The 23,807-nt window shown below is 41.5% G+C and overlaps 1 protein-coding gene across 2 annotated transcripts in view; it reads right to left on the bottom strand.

Annotated features, from left to right (window-relative positions):
• Positions 1-11,566: 11,566 nt before the first annotated feature.
• The window catches only part of macroh2a2 (macroH2A.2 histone), a 28,835-nt gene continuing 16,594 nt past the window's right edge, over positions 11,567-23,807 (bottom strand). The window contains exons 5-9 of one of the 2 annotated variants that reach the window (XM_030441830.1): positions 21,304-21,402; positions 21,064-21,163; positions 20,872-20,961; positions 15,159-15,333; positions 11,567-12,113 (exon numbers count right to left, since the gene is read on the bottom strand). In XM_030441830.1, the coding sequence (XP_030297690.1) occupies positions 11,948-12,113; positions 15,159-15,333; positions 20,872-20,961; positions 21,064-21,163; positions 21,304-21,402 (630 nt within the window). In that variant the 3' untranslated portion in view covers positions 11,567-11,947. The remainder of the gene's footprint in view (positions 12,114-15,158; positions 15,334-20,871; positions 20,962-21,063; positions 21,164-21,303; positions 21,403-23,807) is intronic. The other variant, XM_030441831.1, reaches the window with a different exon arrangement.

Below are 23,807 nucleotides of genomic sequence, written 5' to 3'. Positions count from 1 at the left end.
ATGTGCAATTTATGGCAGTATTCTATGCCCATAGCTAGCCCCCGTCTGACCTACTTGACACCGATTTTCTTTACTTAACAGAAAAATACAACCGTACACCGTATGAATTCAAGTTTCTCTCTTTTACTGAACTCAGAAAAGCTTCATCTCCTGTTGACCCTCCTGTTGTCTTAACATTCTGTATACGCCCCTCGTCCTCTGGGTGAAAAAATGACCCGCTCTCACCGAAGATCTAAAATAAAGCAATTTCATTTCATTTTAATGCCAAATCTATTTAGCATTTTTGTTGTAACACAGCTCATATGTTTTCTTCACTAATGAAAAATAGATTTTATTGTTATTATTTGTAGTGTGTTGGATGCATAGTTGGTGGAGTGATTAAGAGCGCATGCCACATACGCAGGTGGCCCCGGTTTGACTCCTGGGTGGGAACCTTTGCTGCATGTCACAACCCCCTGACATTTCTTGTCTACTGTTGGGAATCGATATTAATTAAAATATTATTATTAATTAATACAATTATTATAGTTAATTAATGAAACGTAGGTAACTGTGGGTTAGTGCTGGGCGATATGGCCTAAAAATTTAATCTCCAAATTTTTCACACCAAATTCGATTCGCGATTTTTTTAGAGAGGAAAAATCCTTCTCTAAAATAAACTTCAAATGACAAAGAAATGATTTAAAGTATTGCATTTATTTTAATGCTTTTATTTTAAACAAATTTGCCCTGCCATTGTAAACAGTGCACCTCTGAACTCACTTGAGGTGATTTTTGATAAATGGTTTTGTATACATAAATGTAACATGTCAGATTGCTTGCTATTATAAAAACAGATCAGTTTCCATATTGGTATTGATAAAGTGTTAACATAACTTTCATAAATACTTTATTTTGCAAAAGGTGCCTTTTGTTTACAAAAAAGTATTTTATATCCCTGAAGTATGGTGGCCCTGAGGGGCAAACAACAACGAAAAAAAAGAAAAACACAACGACATTTACAAAAACACAACCAAAAAATTTACAAAAACACAACAACATTAACTTCTACCGGAAAAGATAGGTACCTTCTATGACACGGATCAATGCTGACTGGGAGAAAGCACGTCCGTATTTTTAACAGGTGGGAAGGGCTACTTTACGTCACACCCGGTAGTTCAGGGCTCGGATGTAAAATTGGGTACCGCCTAAGAAGTTATCAAGGATTATTTTGATGCAGACATATCAACTGACTGTCAACCTTAATAGCATAACAATGAGTGTTCGCACTTTGAAGACACGTTTAGCAGAAGTAGGGTTGTATAACTGTGTTCAAGCAAGCCGTGGTTCGCATTTGCTTGGTCAAATCAGCCGCATGTTTTTTTCTAGTGCACGAATCTACTAACATTTATGGTAATTGTAGTGAAACTGCTCTGAAGAGCTGCTGGTAGTGACTGTGGGTCAGACTGCAGTCTCACAGCAGACCCATGAAAATTATGATAATTTTACAGGAATTATTCCCGGTAATAAACTGAAGGTATCACGAAGGTATGCTTACAGATTTCAAATTAAAGTACGACGTGAGGAAAAAAAAACAAAGTTTGGACTTAAGTTGCATAATATGAAGTACTTTTACGGTGTACTTTTCGAGTAATCCTGTGTCAAAATGAGGACGCAGTTCAGTTTCCTTTCCAGATTACCTCTCTGTATGATTTAATTAACATTATGTATCATGTAACAGTCACATAAGCACAATGAATATCATTTGAGCTCATCTGTGTCCTCATTCCCCTGCTTTACCTGCTTTCTCCCATCCCTGGGACCCGTAACACCTGCATGGACGGCAAGTCATTAAAAATTTACACTGCACTTCCATCATATTGTGAAATCATTATTAATAAAAGCTAATGATTTCAAAGTGATAGATGTACAACATTATTTTAAAGTGTATGTTATTATTGGTGTATTATGAATGTATAATCATTACAAAACCTCCCTCTCAGCCCCATGTGGGGGGTTGGTGTATGTCTTTTTTGGCTTTTTCCTCAAGCTTTGGTCCTCACCAAGCCTCACCAAGCCTCACCAATCTTTGGTCCTCACCAAAGCTTGTCAACTATCACCTCATATGTCCGCATCAAAATACTCCTTGATAACTTCTTTGATGGTACCCATTTTTACATCCGAGTCATGAACTACCGGGTGTGGCGTAAAGCAGCCCTTCCCACAAAAGACGGACGTGCTTTCGTCCAATCAACCAATTGTGTTTTTGTCAATGTCAGACTACAGGAAACACCGGGCATGACTTGGTGAAGTCATGCGAGAACACGGATCCCGAGGTGATGATTCAGATTCAACTGAATCAATATACCTGGGATTCAAAAATGGCAGCATTAAATTTGTCAAAACCAAGGAGATCACTACACATGCGCAAGTTTGAACAAAGATGGCGGTTACGTCGTCTTTGGTTTCGTGTGCAGTTTGATTGCACGCAAGGTGAATTTAGAGGGATAATACCCACAGTTCCAAAAAGCTAATCGTGCTATCGAGAGGAATTTACCTCTGAAGTCTATAAAGGAGACATCGCTAGACACACGTGTCTTATGTTATGGCAGTGTTGCTAACTATAAGTTTCAGACTATAACAGCTCGCTCATAAGACTTTGTGTGTGAGTGTGTGTGTGTGTGAGTTAGTAAAAGGAAAGAAGCTAAGCAGGCGCTTAGCAGACAACAAAGGATGACACAACAACCATGTGGTGCACAGCGGTCGTCACTCCCTCAAACAATGGCCGGCAAGCGAATCGATGTTTGTTATCACCCACTGATTGAGCCGGAATACAACGTACTGTGATCACACACGGCGGTAAGACTATAAAAGCTATCCGCTGAGTGGATTAGCCTGAATGAGATCCTAGCGAGCATAATAACACAGTTAGCAAACAGTACAGTAAACCATAAATAGGAATCGGCAGTCCCTTCACACAAAACATAAGCACAACAAAAGCACGCTATATACTATCTGTTTCTGCCCAAACAAAAGCCTCTTACTTGGGTCAATCGTTGTCCCGTCTGACTCGAAACTCCAACTCGTTTTGGATACGAGCGCGTGGTCAGCTGTAGCGTGCTAAAAGCTGACGAAGGCAGGCAGATTTCACGCAGATATCACAGATATCATGTCGACCTGATGGAAGGACCGGACCTCGGTGGATTCTGTCTCTTTCTGAAGATAACCTCTTCCTTCTGCAGGCGGTGAGGAACGACTGGGTTGTGCAGTGTTCCTCTATGGATCCAAAACAATAATGACAAATTTTCGAACAAAAACAGAGAGTAAAAAAAAAACAGTCTCTGTCTCATCCAGCAAGGAGGGAACTGAAGCTTAGCTCAAGAAAAATGAAAAACATTTCTCAAGGTACACCTGTACGGTAGCAGTTGCATGAAACAGGAGTCTCTTCACAACATACTTGTACCTTGAGTTACAGTCATTCACACCTTTTGGGCCTTGGCCCTGTTCCTCTGTTCTGCAACTCCTCATGTTGATAAGGCCCTAGTAGTTAGGCTTTTGATTTCTCCTAGAGGACTTCTCTTTGTTTGAGCCATATGGCATTGAGGCCCAACACTACTGTCAAATGAGTATGTGCCTAAAAAAAACAAGTCTGAAAAAAAAAGGCCTGAAGACAATCTCTGTCCCCAAGTGGTGTACAGCTTCCATGGAAATATAAATAAAAGCAATATTTCCCGTTTTCTAATGTTGGGGTCACTTTAGGAAAATTCATTAAATATAAACAACATTTAAGGCATTTTCTCTGCTGTTTTGACCCCGAAGACAACAGAAGGGTTAAATCATCGTAATACGCGGTTCATTCAAACTCAACAAAACAATCAGCTCTGGTTCAGTCAAAAAAAATCCTCTATTCAGAATAAGTTTTGAAAATGTTCCACTGTAAATCACCTCTGTACTGTATCCTGTATTCAGACTGACCCAGTGGTGGTTCTAGACCAGTTGTAATAGGGGGGCCAGGTTGGGGCCGGCTTTTTTGTTAGGGGGCACATACAACCCTGGAAAAAAAGATAAGTCCCTCATTCAGACATAACAGTGTTTACAATTTCAGCAATTTTGATTGGGTAGTAAACTGCTGAGACACTTTATTTCTGCCTTTCCCTTCAAAACAAAATCATTGCAAGAAATCTGTCTTTGTATTACTGATGCAGACTCCCTGTCGGGGGGGGGCCACAGGGGGGTCCAGACTCAGAGTTACAGGGGCACTGGCCCCTGTTGGCCCCCCCCTAAAACTGACCCTGGACTGACCTCCATCACTCTCAGAGGCTGTCTATATGTGTTCATTGGGAGGCTGCTGAACCCTGTCGACCAGGACAATTCCCCCTGTGGATAGAAGTTGTGGCCCAGACAGACGCCAGTCAGATATCAGGCCAATTAGATCCATGGCTAACTGAGCTAACCCCAGGTAGTTGCTACAGCAAATGGTGTATTAAGCAGCTTTTGGCCACCAACAGTTTTGGAGCTAACCTTCATATTCTGGCCACAAATTACACCTTCAATTATATGCACATCAGACAATTGACCTACAGTAAGGATGGACACAACTCTTACTTGGGTCATATTTTTGATGACCCAAACATTAGAAAAAGCACTCATCAATCCCCAGCAGTCACGACTACATTATTACAAGTTGCAACAGCGAAGCGGTCTTTGCACAGAGGTAGCATCCCAACCATCCACGATATAGTCACAAAACTTTACAGGTGAGCACTTGAGATCAAATTGAAGGACTAGTTATAGATGGCTTCGGTTCGACCCATGAGTAGTTGGTACTAATGTAATAATGTAGTAATGACTTCTGAGTACTCATGGGTCTGAATGAAACATGCTGGCAGTAAAAAAACAATACGGCTATGTTGTCTTGGCCGGCACATATTAGATAAATAAACATTTCTTGAAAACTTGGTTTACCAGTGGGGTTCTCTCTCAGTAGTAGCCATGACTGCATGTTTCACTATTAGTACAGTATATAAGAACATATCACTATACAGTGTCCTTTCAATATAATGCACTAAAAACTACTAGACATTTCTGCTATATTCCTATTCCTATATATCTTACATAAGTGCAATCTCTAAGAAAGAAATTCTCTCTCTCTAAGAAATTGTGACAGGTGTGTTGTAATGAAAACGATTGGTGTGCATGGATAAAATAATTTTTTTCTGGATTATGAAGAAGGATTACCAAGATACTCAAAGACTATGATGTATGACAGGTTGTAGGTCTTTGGTTTAAACTTAAGCCAGGTGGCTTTTTTTTTAGGCGTTTAGCGAAGGCGAACATTTTTGAGCCATAGGACGAGGGGAGTATACAGTAGCCACCTTTTGCTTTGATGACAGCTTTCCTCATTATTTGCATTCTCTCAATCAGCTTCATGAGGTCGTCACCTGGAATGGTTTTCCAACAGTCATGAAGGAGTTCCCAGAGGTGCTGAGCACTTGTTGGTTGCTTTGCCTTCACTCTCTGATCCAACTCACCCCAAACCATCTCAGTTGGGTTTAGATTGGATGATTGTGGAGGCCAGGTCATCTGACACAACACTCCATCACTCTCCTTCATGGTCAGTTAGCCATTACAAAGCCTGGAGGTGTGTTTGGGGTCATTGTCCTGTTGACAAACAAATGAGGGTCCCACTAAGCACAAACCAGATGGGATGGCATGTCACTGCAGAATGCTGTGGTAGCCATGCTGGTTAAGTGTGCCTTGAATTTTGAATACATCACCAACAGTGTCATCAGCAAAGTCCCCCACACCATCACACCTACTCCACCGTGCTTCACGGTGGGAACCACACATGTAGAAACCATCCGCTCACCTTTTATGTGTCCCACAAAGACATGGCATGTGGAACCACCATCAGACCAAAGTTCAGATTTCCACAGGTCTAATGTTTAAACCTTGAGTTTTGGCCCAAGCCCTTCTCTTCTTCTTGTTAGGGTTAGGGTTAGTAGTGGTTCCTCAGTAGTGGCTTCTTTGTAGCAATTTGACCATGAAGGCCTGATTCACACAGTCTCGTCTGAACGGATGATGTTGAGATGGGTCTCCTATTTGAACTCTGTGAAGCATTTATGTGGGCTCTAATCTTAGTCTGGTAACTCAGAGGTTACTCTTGGTCTTCCTCTCCTGGGGAGGTCCTCATGAGAGCCAGTGTCATCATGTGTTTGATGGTTTTCGGATGCATTCAAAGTTCTTGATATTTACCGGATTGACTGACCTTCATGTCTTAAAATAATGATGGACTGCCATTTCTCTTTACTTAGCTGAGTGGTTCTTAACATAATATGGATCAGAACAGTAGTTGAATAGGTCTATTTACTGTATAGAACTGCGTACCAACCCTAGCACTGCACAACACAACTGACTCTGAGATCAACACTTTGGTTCAAAAACCTTTTTTTAGTAAACTCTGTGTACACGTTGTCTTTCATGTTGAGTCAAGCCTTCTTACTGTTTTAAAAATAGCGATTCTGATGCTAGCATAAAAGTGCCCCTGCACTCCATTGAAATTTAGCTTGCCCGAAAATGAAACTACGGTAAATCTTAAAAGTGCTTCTTTCATCATAATTATACGTTTACACAAAGGTTTTACTTATATTCAATCACAAAAAAAGGCTCGGTTGAGAGTTTCACTTAACTGAAAACCATTCCAAGTGACGACCTCATAAATCTGATCAAGAGAATGTCAGAAGTGTGCAAAGCTGTCATCAAAGTGGAAATGTTTTACAGTTTAAAATGTGCAGAGCTATACAGCTTAGTAGATTTCAGATGTAGTTGCTTATTTTCACCAGCAGGCTGCGCATTCATCCCACACAAATGCTGGCAGTGCCCCTAATTTTCTTCTTTTTTTTTTCCCTGTTCTCTGTCTTTTCCGTGCACCGATGCAGACCAGAGCACCACAGGAGGGACGAGCGAGTTTGCCTGTAAAGTTGTTAAAACTACAATTTTGGGCGCGCAGGTGGTCAAGTGGTTAGAGCGCATGCCATAAACGCAGCTGACCCCGGTTCGATTCCGGCTGGAGGTCCTTTGCTGCATGTCACATCCCCCTCTCTTTCCCATATTTCCTATCTGTCTACTGCTTAATAAAGGTGTCTATGCCGGAAAAAATCTTTATAAAAAAAAACTACAATTTTGTTCAAGTTATCACTTTGGAGGACTTCCGTACAAGGAAGAGGGGTTTTTCTTGCCAAACCTAACCATGTGGATATTGATTTTTATCCAGTGAAAACTTTGGTGAGTAAATGCTATGAACGATTAGTGTAGCATGCTAGTCACGCCGACCACTTCAGACTTCAGACTCATTTTATTGTCATTTCTTCGCCAAGGAACATGAAAAAGAAAACGAAACACAGTGCTGAGGTCCCGGTGCCAAGTTAAAATATATAAATAAATATGTTACTAAAAAAACAACAACATATAAATATGTATAAATATAAACAAATGCGTAGAAAAGTTAACATCCAGACTAAGACTGAAAGTTTCAAGTCATAGCCCATAACTCAAGTGCAACAGCGTGAAGTGCAACCTCATAAAGTGCCATAAAGGAAATGGACATTAAAACCATGCAGCAATCAAGGGTCCGGCATTGTTGAGCTGTTTAGCAGCCTGACAGCATCCGGGAAGAAGCTGTTTTTTATTCTGATTGTTCTTGCTACCGGATGCCGCACAGCCTCCTGCCTGAGGGGAGGGGGCAAAATAATCCATGTGCTAGGTGGGTGGGGTCTCGCATGATGCAGGTAGCTCTGTCAGTGCATCAGCTGATGTTGATGGTGGAGAGGGGTGGAAAGCTGCATCCGGTGGTCTTTTGTGCAGACTACCCTCTGCAATGCCTTCAATCCAATCCAATCCACTTTATTTGTATAGCACATTTTAAAAACAACAAAGTTACCAAAGTGCTGCACAACAGATACAAAACAGTAAAATAAACTAAGTTAAAGTTAAAATACAATAAATTAAAAGCATAACCTTCTTCTCTGCCTCGGTGCAGCTGCAGTACCAGACTGTGATGCAGGAGGTCAGTACACTCTCACCATACATCTGTAAAAGGAGCTGAGGATGTTTGGGTTCAGCACCACCCCCTTCAACTTCCTCGGAAAATACAGTCGCTGATAAGCCTTTTTGACAAGGCTCATGGTATTTTCACGCCAGCTGAGGGTGTTGGAGAGGTGTATGCCAAGGTACTTAATGCCGGAGACAACCTCCACAGCTTTGCCGTTGATGTGAAGATGTAACGTGGCAGTGCTGTTCTTCCAGAAGTCCACTATCATCTCTTTTGTTTTGTTGCTATTGAGAGTGAGGTTGTTCTCCCTGCACCACAGTCCCAGTCCATCCACCTCCTGCTTGTATGTTGACTCATCTCCCTTGGTGATAAGCCCCACCACAGCTGTATCATCTGCAAACTTCACTATGAGGTTACTGTCACAGTGTGCTCTGCAGTCATGACTGAGCAGGGTGTAGAGCAGTGGGCTGAGGACGCAGCCCTTGGGGGAGCCAGTGCTGAGGACGATGGTGGAGGATATGGTGTTGTTAATCCTCACAGACTGGGGTCTGTTTGTCAGGAAGTCTAAAACCCAGTTGCAGCGTGATGGGGCTAGTCTGAGAGTTAACAGTTTATTCACCAGTGTCTGCGGTATGATGGTGTTGAAGGCAGAGGTAAAATCCAAGAACAACAGCATCACATAGGAGTTCTTCTTCTTCAGGTGTGTGATGGATGAGTGTATTACAGCAGCGATGGCGTCAGCTGTGGAGCAGTTGGGCTTGTGGGCATACTGGTGGGAGTCAATTGTTAATATTGATGGACTTTTTAAATGCTCGCCATAACCAGCCTCTCAAAACACTTTGACACAATAGGGGTGAGAGCGATTGGACGATAGTAATTGAGACAAGACACTGCGGAGGCCTTTGGCATTTGGTAGATGTCTTGAGGCATGTTGGAACGGTGGCCTGTGACAGTGAGATGTTAAAAATGTTTGCCATGACTGATGAGAGCTGGTGTGCACAGTCCTTGAGGACCCTGCCTGGAACTCCATCAGGGCCTGCAGCTTTGCAGAGTTAATTTTATGCAACGTCTTTCTTACCTCAGCTGATGTTATACTGAGAGGGGAGTCGTCAGGTGAGATTTCGAACCTGGCAATGGTGCTGGTGTTCGATGCCTCGAAAACGAGCATAAAAGATGTTGAGGGCATCAGGTAGTGATGGATCAGGAGGGCATTCTGCACTCTTCCTGTTGTAATCCGTGATGCTCTTAATGCCCCTCCACATGCTGCGTGGGTCATTAAATGAGAAATGATCCTGTATTTTTTGAGCATAGTTGGACCTTGCTGTCTTGACTCCCACTGTAAGGCTCCGTCGAGCTGCTCTGAGTGCCTCTGCATCCCCTGCTCTAAATGCAGCATCCATAACTTTCAGAAGACGGTGCACTTCCATATTAAGCCATGGCTTCTGGTTAGGAGAGATGGTGATGGTTTTGGTAGTAGTGACATTCTCCACACACTTCACCATGTAGGCCAGGAGTGATTCTGTATATTCCTCTTAGTTTACTGTATTGCCCTCTATAGCTGCCTCTTTAAAAATCTGCCAGTCTGTGGTTTCAAAGCAGTCCTGGAGCATTGAAACAGCTTCAGCAGGCCACACAGTGATGGTTTTCTGTGTGGCTGTCATTCTCTTAGTCACAGGGCAGTATGCTGGGACTAACATGATGGAGATGTGGTCAGAGGCACCAAGGTGGGGGCGGGGGGCAGCTCTGTTCGTCCCTCGTCTATTTGTAGACACTTTGTCGAGTGTATTGTCACCTCTGGTAGCAATAGTGACATGCTGATGAAACGTAGGGAGAGTGACTTGCAAGTTCACATGGTTGAAGTCACCTGCAGCTACATACAGAGCCTCCGGGTGTTTGTTTTGAAGCGAGCTAATAGCTTCATGTAGCTCTTTCAGTATAGCACTGGCATAAGCGTCTGGAGGAATGTATACTGCAGCTATGAACACGGCTGTGAATTCGCGTAGCAGGTAGTGGCCGGAATTTGATAATCGAATACTCCACTGCCTCGGAGCAATGCCTTCCGACCAGTAAACAGTTTGTGCACCAACTTCTGTTCACATAGATGCAGAATCCTCCTCCTTCTGTTTTTCCTGAAAGCTGGTTGCGATCCGAGCAGAAGAAAATCCGTCATTAAGTTGGAAAGCAGAGTCTGGCATGCTGTTACTAAGCCAGGTCTCTGTCAACACAGTTACACAACAGTCCTTCATTTCCTTTTGCCGCAGTCTCAGCCTCAATAAGTCCATCTTGTTGTCTAGTGCACACACGTTGGATAGGAAGAGCGACGGGATGGCAGGTCTGCTGGCGCTAGCCTTTAGCTTGGCTAGCACCCTGGCTCTCTTGCCCCTCTTCTGTTTCTTCGAACACCGCCTCCGCTTCCCCCTGAAGCGGCGAAGTCTGTACCTCCATTCAGATACACTTAATAGCTGTTATCTGCCGAGTTGCGCTTTAAGATCTGATGTTAACGTAGCTGGCTGGTTGGTATTTAGCTCCAAAAGCTCAGCCATGCTGTAGGTTAAGGTTTTTCCTACTCTGACAACATTAACAATATTAGCACCGGGAGCTAGAGAAACCGCTGCACTGCTGCGCGCCGCCATGGTAACAATTAACCACGGCTAATTATTTGCCTAATTTATTGAACATGTCTCCATTGTGTATAATTATGCTTCTGTGATAGTGTTTAAAAAGCCAACCAGAGAGTTGTGTGTTGAGGTTGAAATGTATTTCATTGTGTATTTCTGTGGGAAAAAAATGACTTCTGTGTTAATTGCCAAGACCATGTTATACAGCTAAGAAAGCTGGTTTAAACTGGTTTGAGCTGGTTGTTGTGCTTAAACTTGTTTTGTTTATTATTTTGGGTTCATATTTCATAACTCATACTGTGAAGTGTTTTGTTGTTCTTCAAAGCGATATTCAGTGTAATTTTCTGAGTTGTTTATAACTTCTGATACAAGAAAGGAATTTCAGTCATGTCTGAAATATTTTGTTTTGCACTTAAAGGTGGCACTGTTGCCAATAAAGCTATTTTTGTTACTACTCTTTCCAAACCGTTGTCCTGTTCCATCAATCCTCCTTGAACGTATCTATTTCTTCTGATTGGACTAAATTGAGAGTACATGACAGTAATTTTATTATATTTACATTAGACTGTTATAAAAGCAAAAGGTGGCTTCTTTGAAGAATATACAATATAAATCATATTCTTGTTTGTTTAACACTTCTTTGTTTGCTACATAATTCCATATGTGTTCCTTCTTAGTTTGGATGTCTTCAGTAGTGATCTACAATGTGGAAAATCATAAAAATAAAAAAATACCATGAATGAATAGGTGTGTCCAAACTTTTGACTGGTTGTGTACATTGGTATATGGCTCCCAACATGTTCTAGTAAAATTACAAATTATGTTGTCAAATCTCATGCTCCAATCTCCTTGGCAGTATGTCTGTGAATGTAACATTTGAGATGGACTTTTTGAAATTATTAAAAAGAAACAAAAAATGTGTGTTAAAAGTTTTGTGTAAAACATTGGATTTTTATTTCAAAGCAGAATGAACCACAGTTTTTTAGTAAACTAACTGTATCAGAAACTACAGAGGCCAGGAAAAAAACTGTTATATTTGTACATGGAATGTAAAAACATCATTAAAAACAAGGAACCATAATGGCAAACTGTACGCATTTAAATTATCTAATCTATAAAGAATGCAATCACTTGAAGGGACAGTGGTCCAAAAAAATGTGAACAGCACTCCACTCACAAATATTGTTTTTTTCCTCTTTAACCAAGACAGATTCCACATCAAAGCCCTAATGTCATATCACCTATCTACACCACCTGCAACAAACAACAGTTAGAAAAACAAACCCCAACACAAGAATCCTCACTTCGCGTCCAGCTTGGCCATTTCCTGAAGATATATTCCAATGCTCTCACTGTCAAACAGCACAAAGTAAATGTTTTTCAGAGAGGAGCTGGTGGACGACACAAAATGGTTGGAGATGGCCTTGAGGATAAGCTGGGCAGCCGTCTGCTTTGGGAACCCATTCCTGTGAGAAAGATTCAGTGCGTTAACTCAAGCTGTAGGTATCAGTGACACAACATTATCTCAAAAATTAAAAAAATGTAAAACATGGAAGGATCATCAAAGTCACAATTACAAATCAGAAACTCAGTCCATCAAGTCTGACTTCACCGACACACACACATGACATCACAGCAGTGTGATGGCACACAGTAAACAATTTTTTCAGCTTTTTACTAAAGGGATCATTTTATGATTTAGGGTTTTTGCCTTTCCTTTATTGTGATATGAAGCGTTTTTGTGCAAGCAAAAGGTCTGAAAAGTGAAAAAGCCTAAAGTCAAAGTGAGTTACTGTCTCCCACAGAAAATACTGCACTTGCTCTGACTGAAACACCTGGTCTGGAGTCAAGCCTTTATTTCTGTCACTATCACTACTATCTTACAGGAGTTATATACATATATATTTTTATATATTTATATGTGGGACCCACAGATGAAGTCATTCATTGTGGATTTCAGAATGGACTCTGAACTGAACTCAGTGTCCCAGAATTCCCCTTCACACCTAGGTGTAAAATTCAGGTTTGAGCTACTATTGGTCAGGGAGACAGACCCCCTGCTGATCAGGTAGTCAAAACTCCAGAGCATTCATTGTTCTCCCTCTCTCACTCAATGCCCTCTAATCCTTCAACTTTGGATCTTCAAGGGCTCCTCTCCACCTCCCCCCACAGGGCTGCCTGCCTTCAAGATCCCTTCTTCTGGGCCCAACAAGCTGTGTAGAGCTGCAAGCTGCATTGGCAGCAGGCCCAAAGAACTTCTCCTCACTGCAGCGACACAAGGTCCTGCCAATCTGAGGATCTGAGGAACTCCAAGCAGGTTAGCACTGAGCTGCTATCCTTACAAAGGAAAAGGAGCGACCAGTTTCCTCCTCTGCCGACTTTCATCAAACTTTGCACAGCAAGAACAGCTTGTTCAACATTGGAGCCCCAACTTTCTCCTGCAACCACCAGCACCTTCTCTTCAAAGACTGGTAACGTTGAACTGGGATTAGATAGCAAACCATAGCACGGCTAAGCACAGGACTTTAAACTCTGGTTGATGTAATGTGTTCAATTTATGTGTTTGTTCAATGCTTTGGTGTTATTGTGACCTCAAGTCAAGTTATTGGTAGTTTGCTTTCCTAGACGGCTAACTCCGACATTAGTCGAATTATGCTTTACACAGACTCAGGGTCTCTGCATGCAACTAACCATCTTCTATAACCTGGCACCACGTCACACACACACACATACTCACAGACACACACATTCCTTGAGGCTAGAGCATATCACACCCACATGTGATATCATTGACCGCCATTGTTTCTTTGTTCTGCCAGGCACACACACACACACACACACACACTTATAGTACAGGTTAGTTAGATTGTGTGTTTCCATCTTTGTGTTAAATAAAAGACCTTGAACCTTATTGCTGTCTATTTAATATTGTACAAGAGTGAATGTTGCCAACCTCTACACTGTCAAGAACTCCAAAATCCTTCAACCATTACTAGCTGTTATGGTAAATTTAATTGTAGTTATTAAGTTAATTATTACCAGAGTTATAAACAGTTCAGCACATTTTTTATGAGACTGATTTAGTAAAATTGCTATCTTTTCCCTTCTTCAAGGGTGGTGCCCCGAGGTGATCTAATGCAAATTGGATCATATTATTTATCATAATTAATAATTATCCCAAAAAATCATTAATTATTATTGATAGCCAAATTTAACTTAAATCCCCCTTTTATTGTTGTTAAGCACTCCTTAACTTAGCCTCATGTAATGTGAGGCCCAACAATTTATATTTTATATATATATGGCTTAACTGCAGCCGTGGTTACCAGCTGTAGCTGTGTTATCACACTACCTTGCTCACCACGATTCACCCTACTCTACCTCTAATCGGCTACATCCTGTTCATTAATTAATGGGCATGTGCAACACTCACCAAAGATTAAACAGAGGTGAGCTGTCTCACTCTGTAGCTAAAACAGAGCATGCAAGACAAAGTGTGAGGGGATGTTGTTGCAGCAATGCACCATATGATAAATATAATGTTTTGAAAATCAAATTATGTAAACCTGTTCTACTAGGACCCCCAAATATTTATATATGAACTATACTTGATAGAAGTCTTTACAACCATCCTGTCTCTTTAAGTGCCCTAATCTGTCAAGCAACCAACAGATTAGCCTCATTTACATGAAAGAGGCAACTGCGTCTGAACGCATTACTCTTATACAGTGGTCAGTTAAGCTGCATGTAAAACATAAACCGTATGTACAATAGGCCTTTGAAAGGCATATAATATGTGTGCCTTCATCTGTCTGGTGGAAGTGGGTCTTTATTTGGCTTTATAGTAGTTAGCCAACATGAAATGTGTCTGTATCTGTGTGTGCTGGAGAAAGCAATGTTTAGTGATAAAAAGAGTGTTGTCTGCTATCTCAGGCTGCATCAGTGACTCATGATTTACATGAATGTGACTGCAGTCACTTCAAACGTGCCGTGTTGAGCGGGACCTTTTAGGGCAACTGTTAGGACTTTTATGTTAGGTTCGTATTTATAAAGACGTGATTAACATACTAACAAAACTCTTTGATTGAACCAAGTCCGTAGACAATCATGTGAATGACACTGACCCCAATCCTCTTTATCAAACTGACTGTGAACCCACCGTTCATTTTCAAACTGGGTCATTCCCTGCCAGCAGTTTACTTTTGGGGTTTTCTTGAAAAAGAAAATCCTATTGAATAATTCTAGAATCATACAGCTGTACTCCAAACAATTTAAAGTTATGAGTTTAAGTGATTCTTTGTGTGAGTATTCTTAGCCCTCATTTGTTACTGGAATTGATAAGATAATATTTTGCTTTTTTTAAAGAAAATCCATGACCGACTCTGGGTGAGTTGATATGAAATGACACCAGCAGCAGGGTAATTCTAGAGATGTGCTTCTCACTGTGATCAGCAATACAGATTCACACACACACACAGGATTTGAGGTGAGTGGTCTAAGAGCAGACTCACCGTCCAGCAGGAAGTGAAGGGAAAGCCACAGACTTGAGCTTCTTCTCCTCTGCTGCTGACAGACAGTTCTTCACGGTCTTCTCTAACTGGTCCTCACACTTGTCTGAACCCCACTGAGGGACGTTACAGTGGATGATGAAGCGGGCTGCCATCCCACTGGCCTGGCTCACGGCCACTGCAGGGTGCAAACACACACACACACAACGACTGACAGCTAACCCTTGAATGCAAAAAAGACCTGAGACCATATAACACCCCTGTTTAATTCATTAATTTCACTTATATGAGCCTTTAAAGTGAAACTCTCACCAAAAAGGCTTTATTTGTGAATGAATATGAGTCCAACCTTCGTGTAAAAGCATAATTACGATGAAAGAGGCACTTTTTAAGATTTTCGCTTTCAGCAAGCTAATTTTCAATGGAGTGCTATGGGCACTCGTATCCTAGCATCAAAATCACTATTTTAGGAGTCACATGATCGTTGTGAGGGATGCGGTAGTTTCTCACTACAGCTCTGCAGATCCCCCCAATATTATAACATTTTAACCACATATTTTACCTCTTGGTCGATTGTTTAGTTTATCTAAACGTATTCAACTCTCAATTATGGCGACTTCCTCGAAGATGACTGCTTCTAAGCAGGCAAATTCGCGTTTAGTCGACAATGAAGAGCTAGCTGAGCTTGTTAAGCTAGCGGTAGCAGAAGCTATGAAAGAGGCGATCCCTAAATTCGTGGAGGATGTGGTGGCTCAACTCTCAGCGAAAATGCAAGCTATTGTGGCTGAGCAAATGGCAGAATTTAGGAGTGAAATGCTGACCATGCGAGCTGATACTACGTATGGAGTGTGTGGAGACGAATGAAACCCAGCTGTCTGCAGTGGATAGCCGCCTCTCTGCCAAGGTGAGCAAGCTAACAGCACTGTGCACCAGCCTGGAAGATAAGCTAACCGACATGGAAGACAGATCACGCAGAGACAATGTGCGTGTACACGGGATCCCCGAAAGCACAGAGACATCAAATCTGCTTGCTTATCTATCCAGCGCCATCCCAAAGTGGTTCCCAGAGGTGGGCTCAGTTGAGATAATGCGTGCACATCGGGTTGGCGCGGAAAAGTTGGATGCTAATGGCAAACCTACATCTCGCACCCTTCTGTTGAAGTTGCTACGTTTCACCAATAGAGACAGAATCCTGGGCGCTGCAAGGAAGACTACAGTGGAGGTGGACGGGACGGCTATTCGCTTTGCTCCAGATTACAGTACACGGACCTTCAGACGCAGGCTGGCCATTTCCAACTCGATGGATGCTCTTCAGAAACTTGGCTTCCGCACTTTTCTCCTCTATCCTGCGAGGCTGAAAGCAACGCGTGGACGGACCAGCCACTTCTTCAATGTTCCAGAAGAGGCTAAAGATTTCATGGAGTCTCTCAATGCTGACTAAGAACATTATTTATCTTTCGTTCTTCATTAAAAGCAAGGTATTTTTTTTTTTTCATTCAATACATGTTTATTTAGGCTACTACATAACTCTGCCATATGGTAAATTGAGGCAGTATTGACTAATGCCATGAGCCGGAATATTGTGTTCATCTAGTGATTTGACATGGCGAAAATATGCTCTTATTTTCTTGTGTTTCTTTCATTTTCATAACAATTTTTCGTTAGGCTTATGCTTTACACTGCTTATTGACCAAAATATTCATTTTTTCTTTTATATACTGCGGTATCTGATAAGATATCGATAATGGGGAGTGGACTGCGAGCAGGTGGGGATGTTGCTCTACTCAGGGATTACGGGTCCAACGTTTAGGGGTACATGTACACTACACCTCTTAAGAGTGGTTTCTAATAGGGGGGTTTGTTATAGTTCTGATAAGGTTGGGTGTGTGTGTTTTAATGCTCTCTCCTGTTCTTTGGAGAGGACTGGGTTTATGGCGACGGGGTTATTAGGGTGGGTATGGGTCTCTATCTCTCCTTCTCTACTTACTGGATTATTTACACTTGCACTGTTGCACTGCTTGACATACTGTTTTTTATTATCACTATGCCTTTCTATTTCCAGTCCCATATGCTATGTCTTATTTTCTGATATAGTTAAACATGGCTAATTTACATATCATAAACTGGAATGTTAATGGGCTTAACGGCCAAATTAAACGAACTGCTTACTTAGATTTCCTACGTAGGCAACTTGTGGATATTGCTTTCATACAAGAATCCCATTTAAGAACTGCAGATTCCCATCGCTTTGCAAACAAGCACTACTATGTCGCAGCCTCTGCATCCCTAAACTCCAAAACCAGAGGTTCATTAATAGTACTTAAACGCAATCTCTCATTAAATATATTGGATACTTTTGGCAGCGAAGATGGCAGGGTTGCATACATCAGAACTGTTATTTCAAGACGCAAATTTGCATTCATCTCTATTTATGCTCCATCTCAATATGAACCAGATTTCTTCTCCAATGTTACTACAGTGTTGTCACACCTCCATGATTTCTCACTAATCATAGGAGCAGATATGAACGCCTGCATTAATGTAGTATTAGATAAATCTTCTCAATACTCCACCTCCACACAATTACGTGCTTCTAGGGAACTGCAGGACTTTTTGTCATCTCTTAATCTAGTAGACATATACCGTACAGTTAATCCCACTTTCAAACAGTACACTTTCTACTCAGCCAGACATAAGACCTACTCCAGGATAGATTATTTATTAGCTTCACCTACTGCTTTCTCCGAAATACATAATAGGACAATTATACCCTGAGCATTATCAGACCACAGTATAGTCTCATCTTATCTTACACTTCTGGGCGCTCCTCCCAGGGCACCATGCTGACGCTTCAACACCACGCTCCTCAAAAACGAAGATTTCTGTGCCTTCTTTCGCAATGCACTAACAACTTTTACTGAAATTAATGCGGGATCAGTAGGTGACCCCAGAATCTTATGGGATGCCATTAAGGGCTCAATAAGAGATTCATCAATCTCATTCTCATCTCATCTTAAAAAAAACAGACTAATTAAAATAACTGAATTGAGGATACCCTGTCGCAACTTGAGGCCAAACAACAAAGCACACAAACTGATGTTTTATTAGGTAAAATATCTGCAACAAGGACTGAGTTAAACTCCCTACTGAGGCAGAGGGCAGAGTTCTTGATGCATAGAACCAGGAGAACTTTTATTATTTCAATGGTCCTAGACCAGGCCACCTTTTAGCTCTGAGACTAAAACAAAATGAAAAACATTCTAACATTTTGGCTATTAAATCAACCCATCGCATGTATATGGGTATGTATGTATGTGTGTATGTATGTATGTATACATATATGTATATTTTCATTTTCTTCTATTTTACTTTTTATTTTCTTGAGAGGTTGAGAGGTCAGGGGCAGGGGTTGGTAAGGGGATCGCCATGGGCTGGGGGAGGGCGGGGACGTTCTGTTCTGTATATGTTTCTGTAAGGTGTAAGATTCTGTGATGTTTTAAATTTCAAACTTGTACTTTTATGGAATCTACACATATATTGCATCAATAAAAATTTGATCCAAAAAAAACAAAAAAAAAAAATCACTATTTTAAAACACTAAGAAGTGCTCGACACAACATGAAACTTTGCTCGTAGTTTTAAAAACAGCGATTTTGATACTAGCGTACGAGTGCCAGTGCAAGTGCCTTTTTTGTCGTAATTATGCTTTTAAGGTTTGACTCATATTCAATCACAAAAAAAGCCCAGGTCGCTTTTTGGCAAGAGTTTCACTTTAAGACCTTCTATTAAGGCCGCACTGTTTGATAATAGGGCTGCAACGATTGGTCGACATAATCGATTACGTCGACAATAAAAATTTGTCATTTAAAAAAAAAAAGATTTGAGCCGGAGCAAATCGCTTTAGTACCACTACTAGAATGCGCACCACAGTGTGGTGTAGAAGAAGAAGCAGAAGCAGCAGCAGAAGAAGAATATGAATGATGGCGGAACAAGTTGAGGAGGGCAGGAAAGCGAAACCAAACACGTCCAAAGTGTGGGAACTTTTTTGGGCAGTAACCTCCTATATTTTCACTATATGATATTAAATTTTATGTGTGACTCTGTAGTAGAGCTTAGATCGGGCCTAAAAAATCAAGCCCAACCCAAGTTGAGTCCTAGCCCGGCCCAGCCCGGCCAGACACATAAGCTGTATTTATGAGCTGACCACTTTTCTCAGTAACGAGTAATCTACCGCGTTAATATTTCCAAACCAGTAATAAGATTAAAGTTACATATTCAAGTCACTGTGCGTTACTATTATTTTTGTCAATTGATATGTTTTGATATTTTGTGTTTCAAATGCATGTTTCATGAGTTTTTAAGTTGCTCTGAGAATATGAGGTAAAACCAAAGTCGAAACAGATGCTGTCAAAATAATCGTGACTAATAGAAAAAAATAATCGATAGATTAGTCGACAACCAAAATAATCATTAGTTGCAGCCCTATTTCATAATGAAATTATCTGTATCGACTGAATACCATATAAGATACGCATATCAACAACGAATGAAAACTGTGCCAATACAACATAAGTACACACACACTCTTCTCCAGTCAGCTCACCCAGTACAACTTCACAACCAGCATATGTGGGTTGTGTAAATTAAGAACGTGTGGAAAGAAAGTCAGTGGCCGCTCTCATACAATCGTTACACTCCATATCCTCATTGTGAGTCCTGATCATGATGCAGGCCACCGTAACTAAACCCCATTAAATAAATTCATTGTGTTCAATTATCAAACTTCCACTTTCAAATGATATCTCAGGCTGAGGGATAACACCGATCGTCACAATCATTTTGGCAAGTGAAACAGTCAGTCTAATAGCTGTATGCATATAAATACTGCCGTGCCACTCATTTGTAATGCTGCATGGACTGTCACAACCCTAGCAATGCCAGAGGACCAGAGGATGAGAATGAACAAGAGGACGAGAATTATCAAATACAACATGTTTGTTGTGACCACCACCTCACAAACCAACACCTCGTTCTCTGTGCCAGAAATATGTATTTTCTTAATCTTTCTCTTGTTGTGGCCATGATTCGCTCTAATGAACTATCGATCAGCGGCTCACTTCCAGGTATTAACATTCATGTGGCACTTTGCATTAACCATCGATGGTTGAATGTGGGTGTGGAGAGGGCGGCTCATGAGGTAGATCCGTTTGCGCACATTTCCAAGTTGATCTGGGATTTATTAAAGGAAATTGTGCATTGTTGGGTGTACACCAGGTTTTATAAATCTGAATATTTTTTCGCGCAAGCAATTTTTTGCATGCGCACGTACTCTTTCAGTATGGATCGTGCATTTCACAATCTTTTTATGGTTTACAAATGAGACCTCTGAGCTGTGCACAGCTTTCTCAGTTACAGGTTGTTTCTAGACATAATAACACAATACTGTATGTATTAAGTCTTCTCAAGGAGTAACCACTGGCAGATCCATGTCAAACCTAGTTGTCACTCAAAGCTGAAGAAAGACCAGGAAATGTTACATCACATGACTTCTAACTCGATTGTGGACAGTAATGTCTGCCCTCAGCCAGTGTGGAAGCCCAGTTCGCTCGGATAACAGTTAAAACCACTGGAGATGTGTACATATAAAGAAACCTCAAACAACATCTAAAAACACAGTTATCCTTGTAAGAAGATTGGCCCACGGGACACTCCGTACCTGATGCCACCTCCAAAGGCCCCTGAGCTTTTCGCAGCTCCTTGACTCCATCAAGAAATTCTCGGCCTCCGGCTTTCTCTAGGGCGTTGCCTGAAAACAGTAGAGCATGTGTGAGCAAAAGATGGGACGGACAGAAGAAGTCTGTAAAATAATTAACAAGAAATAAAATAGATTCGAACAAGTCTCCCTCACCCACTCCGTCTTTGAGGTCCATCTCTGCATTCGTTGGGTTAATGATCCCTTCCACTTTGATTGTTCCGATTTTGCTGATTTCACTCTCTGTTAGTGAAAGCTGTGGATTCACAAAGTCACCAACACTGTGTGAGAAAAGTGCTACTGTGGTTCTCGTACTTGTCATGGTATGTTGGTTGGCCTTTTATCAGAAGTCACATGGTCGTTACTGTCATGATGATCAGTCTGACAGTCTGTTACCTTTTGTCCAAGAAACAGGCTCTTTGCTGACAGAATGGTGAATCCATCTCCCGGACCGTCTTCCACTGTGGAGTTTGGTATAGACTCATTGTCTGTGCTCTTTGCCACATGGGAGAAAAAAATGGCAGATTTAAGCCACACTTACTTCAGGTTGGAGTGTACAGCTTGAACAAATAATAACTGTGTTGAGTATCAAACCTCAGTGCCAAGTGTCAAGGCTCAAAAAGTGGTATCTTGTGGGTTTCAGGATGATAACCAATAATTATCCTTTTCACCTATCAACAAGTAATGTCACATTTCTGTAGAGATTTGTTGTGGTAAAACTTGTTACCCTTGTGGAACATGTGTCACAATCATGTTTTTTTTCGTCTGAAACTGTAAAAAACACCCATCCCAGTGATGACATGTCTGACTCTAGTCTACACTGGTGCAGCAGTTTGACGTCATGAGCACAACAGCTATGTTTATCTTATTGTTACTCAGTTTCAGTTTGTTCATCCTGAATTCCTTTTCCTTGCCTCCTCTCCCCACATCCATCCTACGTCAGATGTGAGCAAAGGAGGGTAAGGCAGAGACATAGAGAGGAGTCAAGGCAACAGGTACAACAAAAAGAGACACCCATGTTTCAGACCATTGTTTTAAAGTGACCTTAACTAAATGTGACATGTGGTACCGCTGCATCACCAGTCCATTGCTGTGTAATAGTCTACTACTGTATTTCATGATTTCTGTCAGATGAGCAGACATATATGCCAACATATCAAGGATATCCCGAGCCGATCTGCAGGGGTCGGGGCCGATATGGACATTTTTCCACTGATCATGATCGGCAATTTTGAACGTGGACCCAAGCCCATTTAAAAAATGTTTTTACTCCAGAGCTCAATTTGCAGCAGACGCGCACGTAATATTACTCTGGCAAACCTGTGGATAAAATGTCTGCAGTGTGAAAATATTTTAAATTACGACATGTAACATCTGCAATACAAGACAGGGTTTCGCGAGAGGGTAACAAAAGATCCATCCTTTTTCTTTTGCTTATCCGGGGCCGGGACAAGGGGGCAGCCGTCCGTGCAGGGACACCCAGACTTCACTCTCCCCAGACACTTCCTCTAGCTCCTCAGGGAGGATTCCAAGGCATTCCCAGGCCAGTCGAGTGACATAGTCACTCCAGCGTGTCCTGGGTCTTTCTCGGGGTCTCCTCCTGGTGGGGCATGCCAGGAACACCTCCTGGGGAAGGCGTCCAGGGGGCATCCGATACAGATGCCCAAGCCACCTCAGCTGGCTCCTCTCGATATGGAGGAGCAGCGGCTCTACTCTGAGCACTAATAGTAACAAAAGAGTTGCATTTAACACTACAAATTTGATACGGCAAATAAAAAAACAAACACTCAAAGAATACGAGTTCACTCAGGCAATACAGGCAAAGGCACCGAAGCAGCAAACACTCGCGGATACTTTCAAAAGGAAATAACCTTGAGACAGCGACATGGCCAAAAATATTACAGAGAGGGTCACTGAATTAATCGCTCTGGATAAGCAGCTCATCTCCGTGGTAGAGGATCAGAGTTTTTTTCGTCACCTGGAGTTTTTGAATCCCCGGTATGCCCTGCATTACATTACATTGACTCCACTTTCAAGTTACAACGTGCCAGTATGCACACTAGTTTTGTGGGTCTCATACAGCAGAGCATGTAAAACAGGCAATCCAGGAGATGCTGAACGCATGTGAAATAGACAAGCAATGTGTCCACGTCATTTTACGTGATAACGTAAGGAATATGAAAAAAGCAATGGATGATATGGAGGTACCAAGCGTGAGCTGCGTCTCACACACTTCAGCTGGCTGTACACGAGGGTCTGCTGTCACAGTGCAGCGTCACAGACTCACCTGCTAAAACAAGGAAGGTGGTAGGCCAATGTTGCAATAGCATATGCAGAATAAGAAAGAGCCATAATTTTTTATTTTGTTGAAACAAAGTATATACTTTCAGTATATACTTTGTTTCAACAAAATAAAATAAACCTATTAAGGAACATCTTGGATGCAGGTACTTTTTTTCTTAATGCCTAGAAAAAAAGCCAATAATACAGGAAAATATTAGTTAAGGCTAAGTATTGGATCGGGACTCGTTATTGGCATTTACTAAATATCAAAGGACTCGGAACAGGATCGGGGTAAAAAAAACCTGATCAGGACATCCCTACAACATATATTTACTTTTCAATTTACAATGTGGCATAATGTGATATAGGTGATATCAAGGTAAAATGCTAGCAAGGACTGTACAGCAGTGGCTTATTCAGAGCTACACAAACAGTGATGGGCAGAAGTTTGATCCAACTTCTTAAATAACTCACATATGTTATGAACGCAAAGGAGTGTGTCACGCCTCTTTTGGGTGTCGAACAGATTTTTTACAAAGATTACATCTTTGCATCCTCGCTCATAGTTCCTATCCACCTTATTTCTGACTTCGCGAGTTTACCCTTGGTTCATAGTG

The sequence above is a fragment of the Sparus aurata genome, chromosome 15, assembly GCF_900880675.1.
Source record: "Sparus aurata chromosome 15, fSpaAur1.1, whole genome shotgun sequence".
Lineage (NCBI taxonomy): Eukaryota > Metazoa > Chordata > Actinopteri > Spariformes > Sparidae > Sparus > Sparus aurata.
Note: the sequence above shows the minus strand (reverse complement) of the source record. Positions and strands in the feature narration are given on the sequence as shown.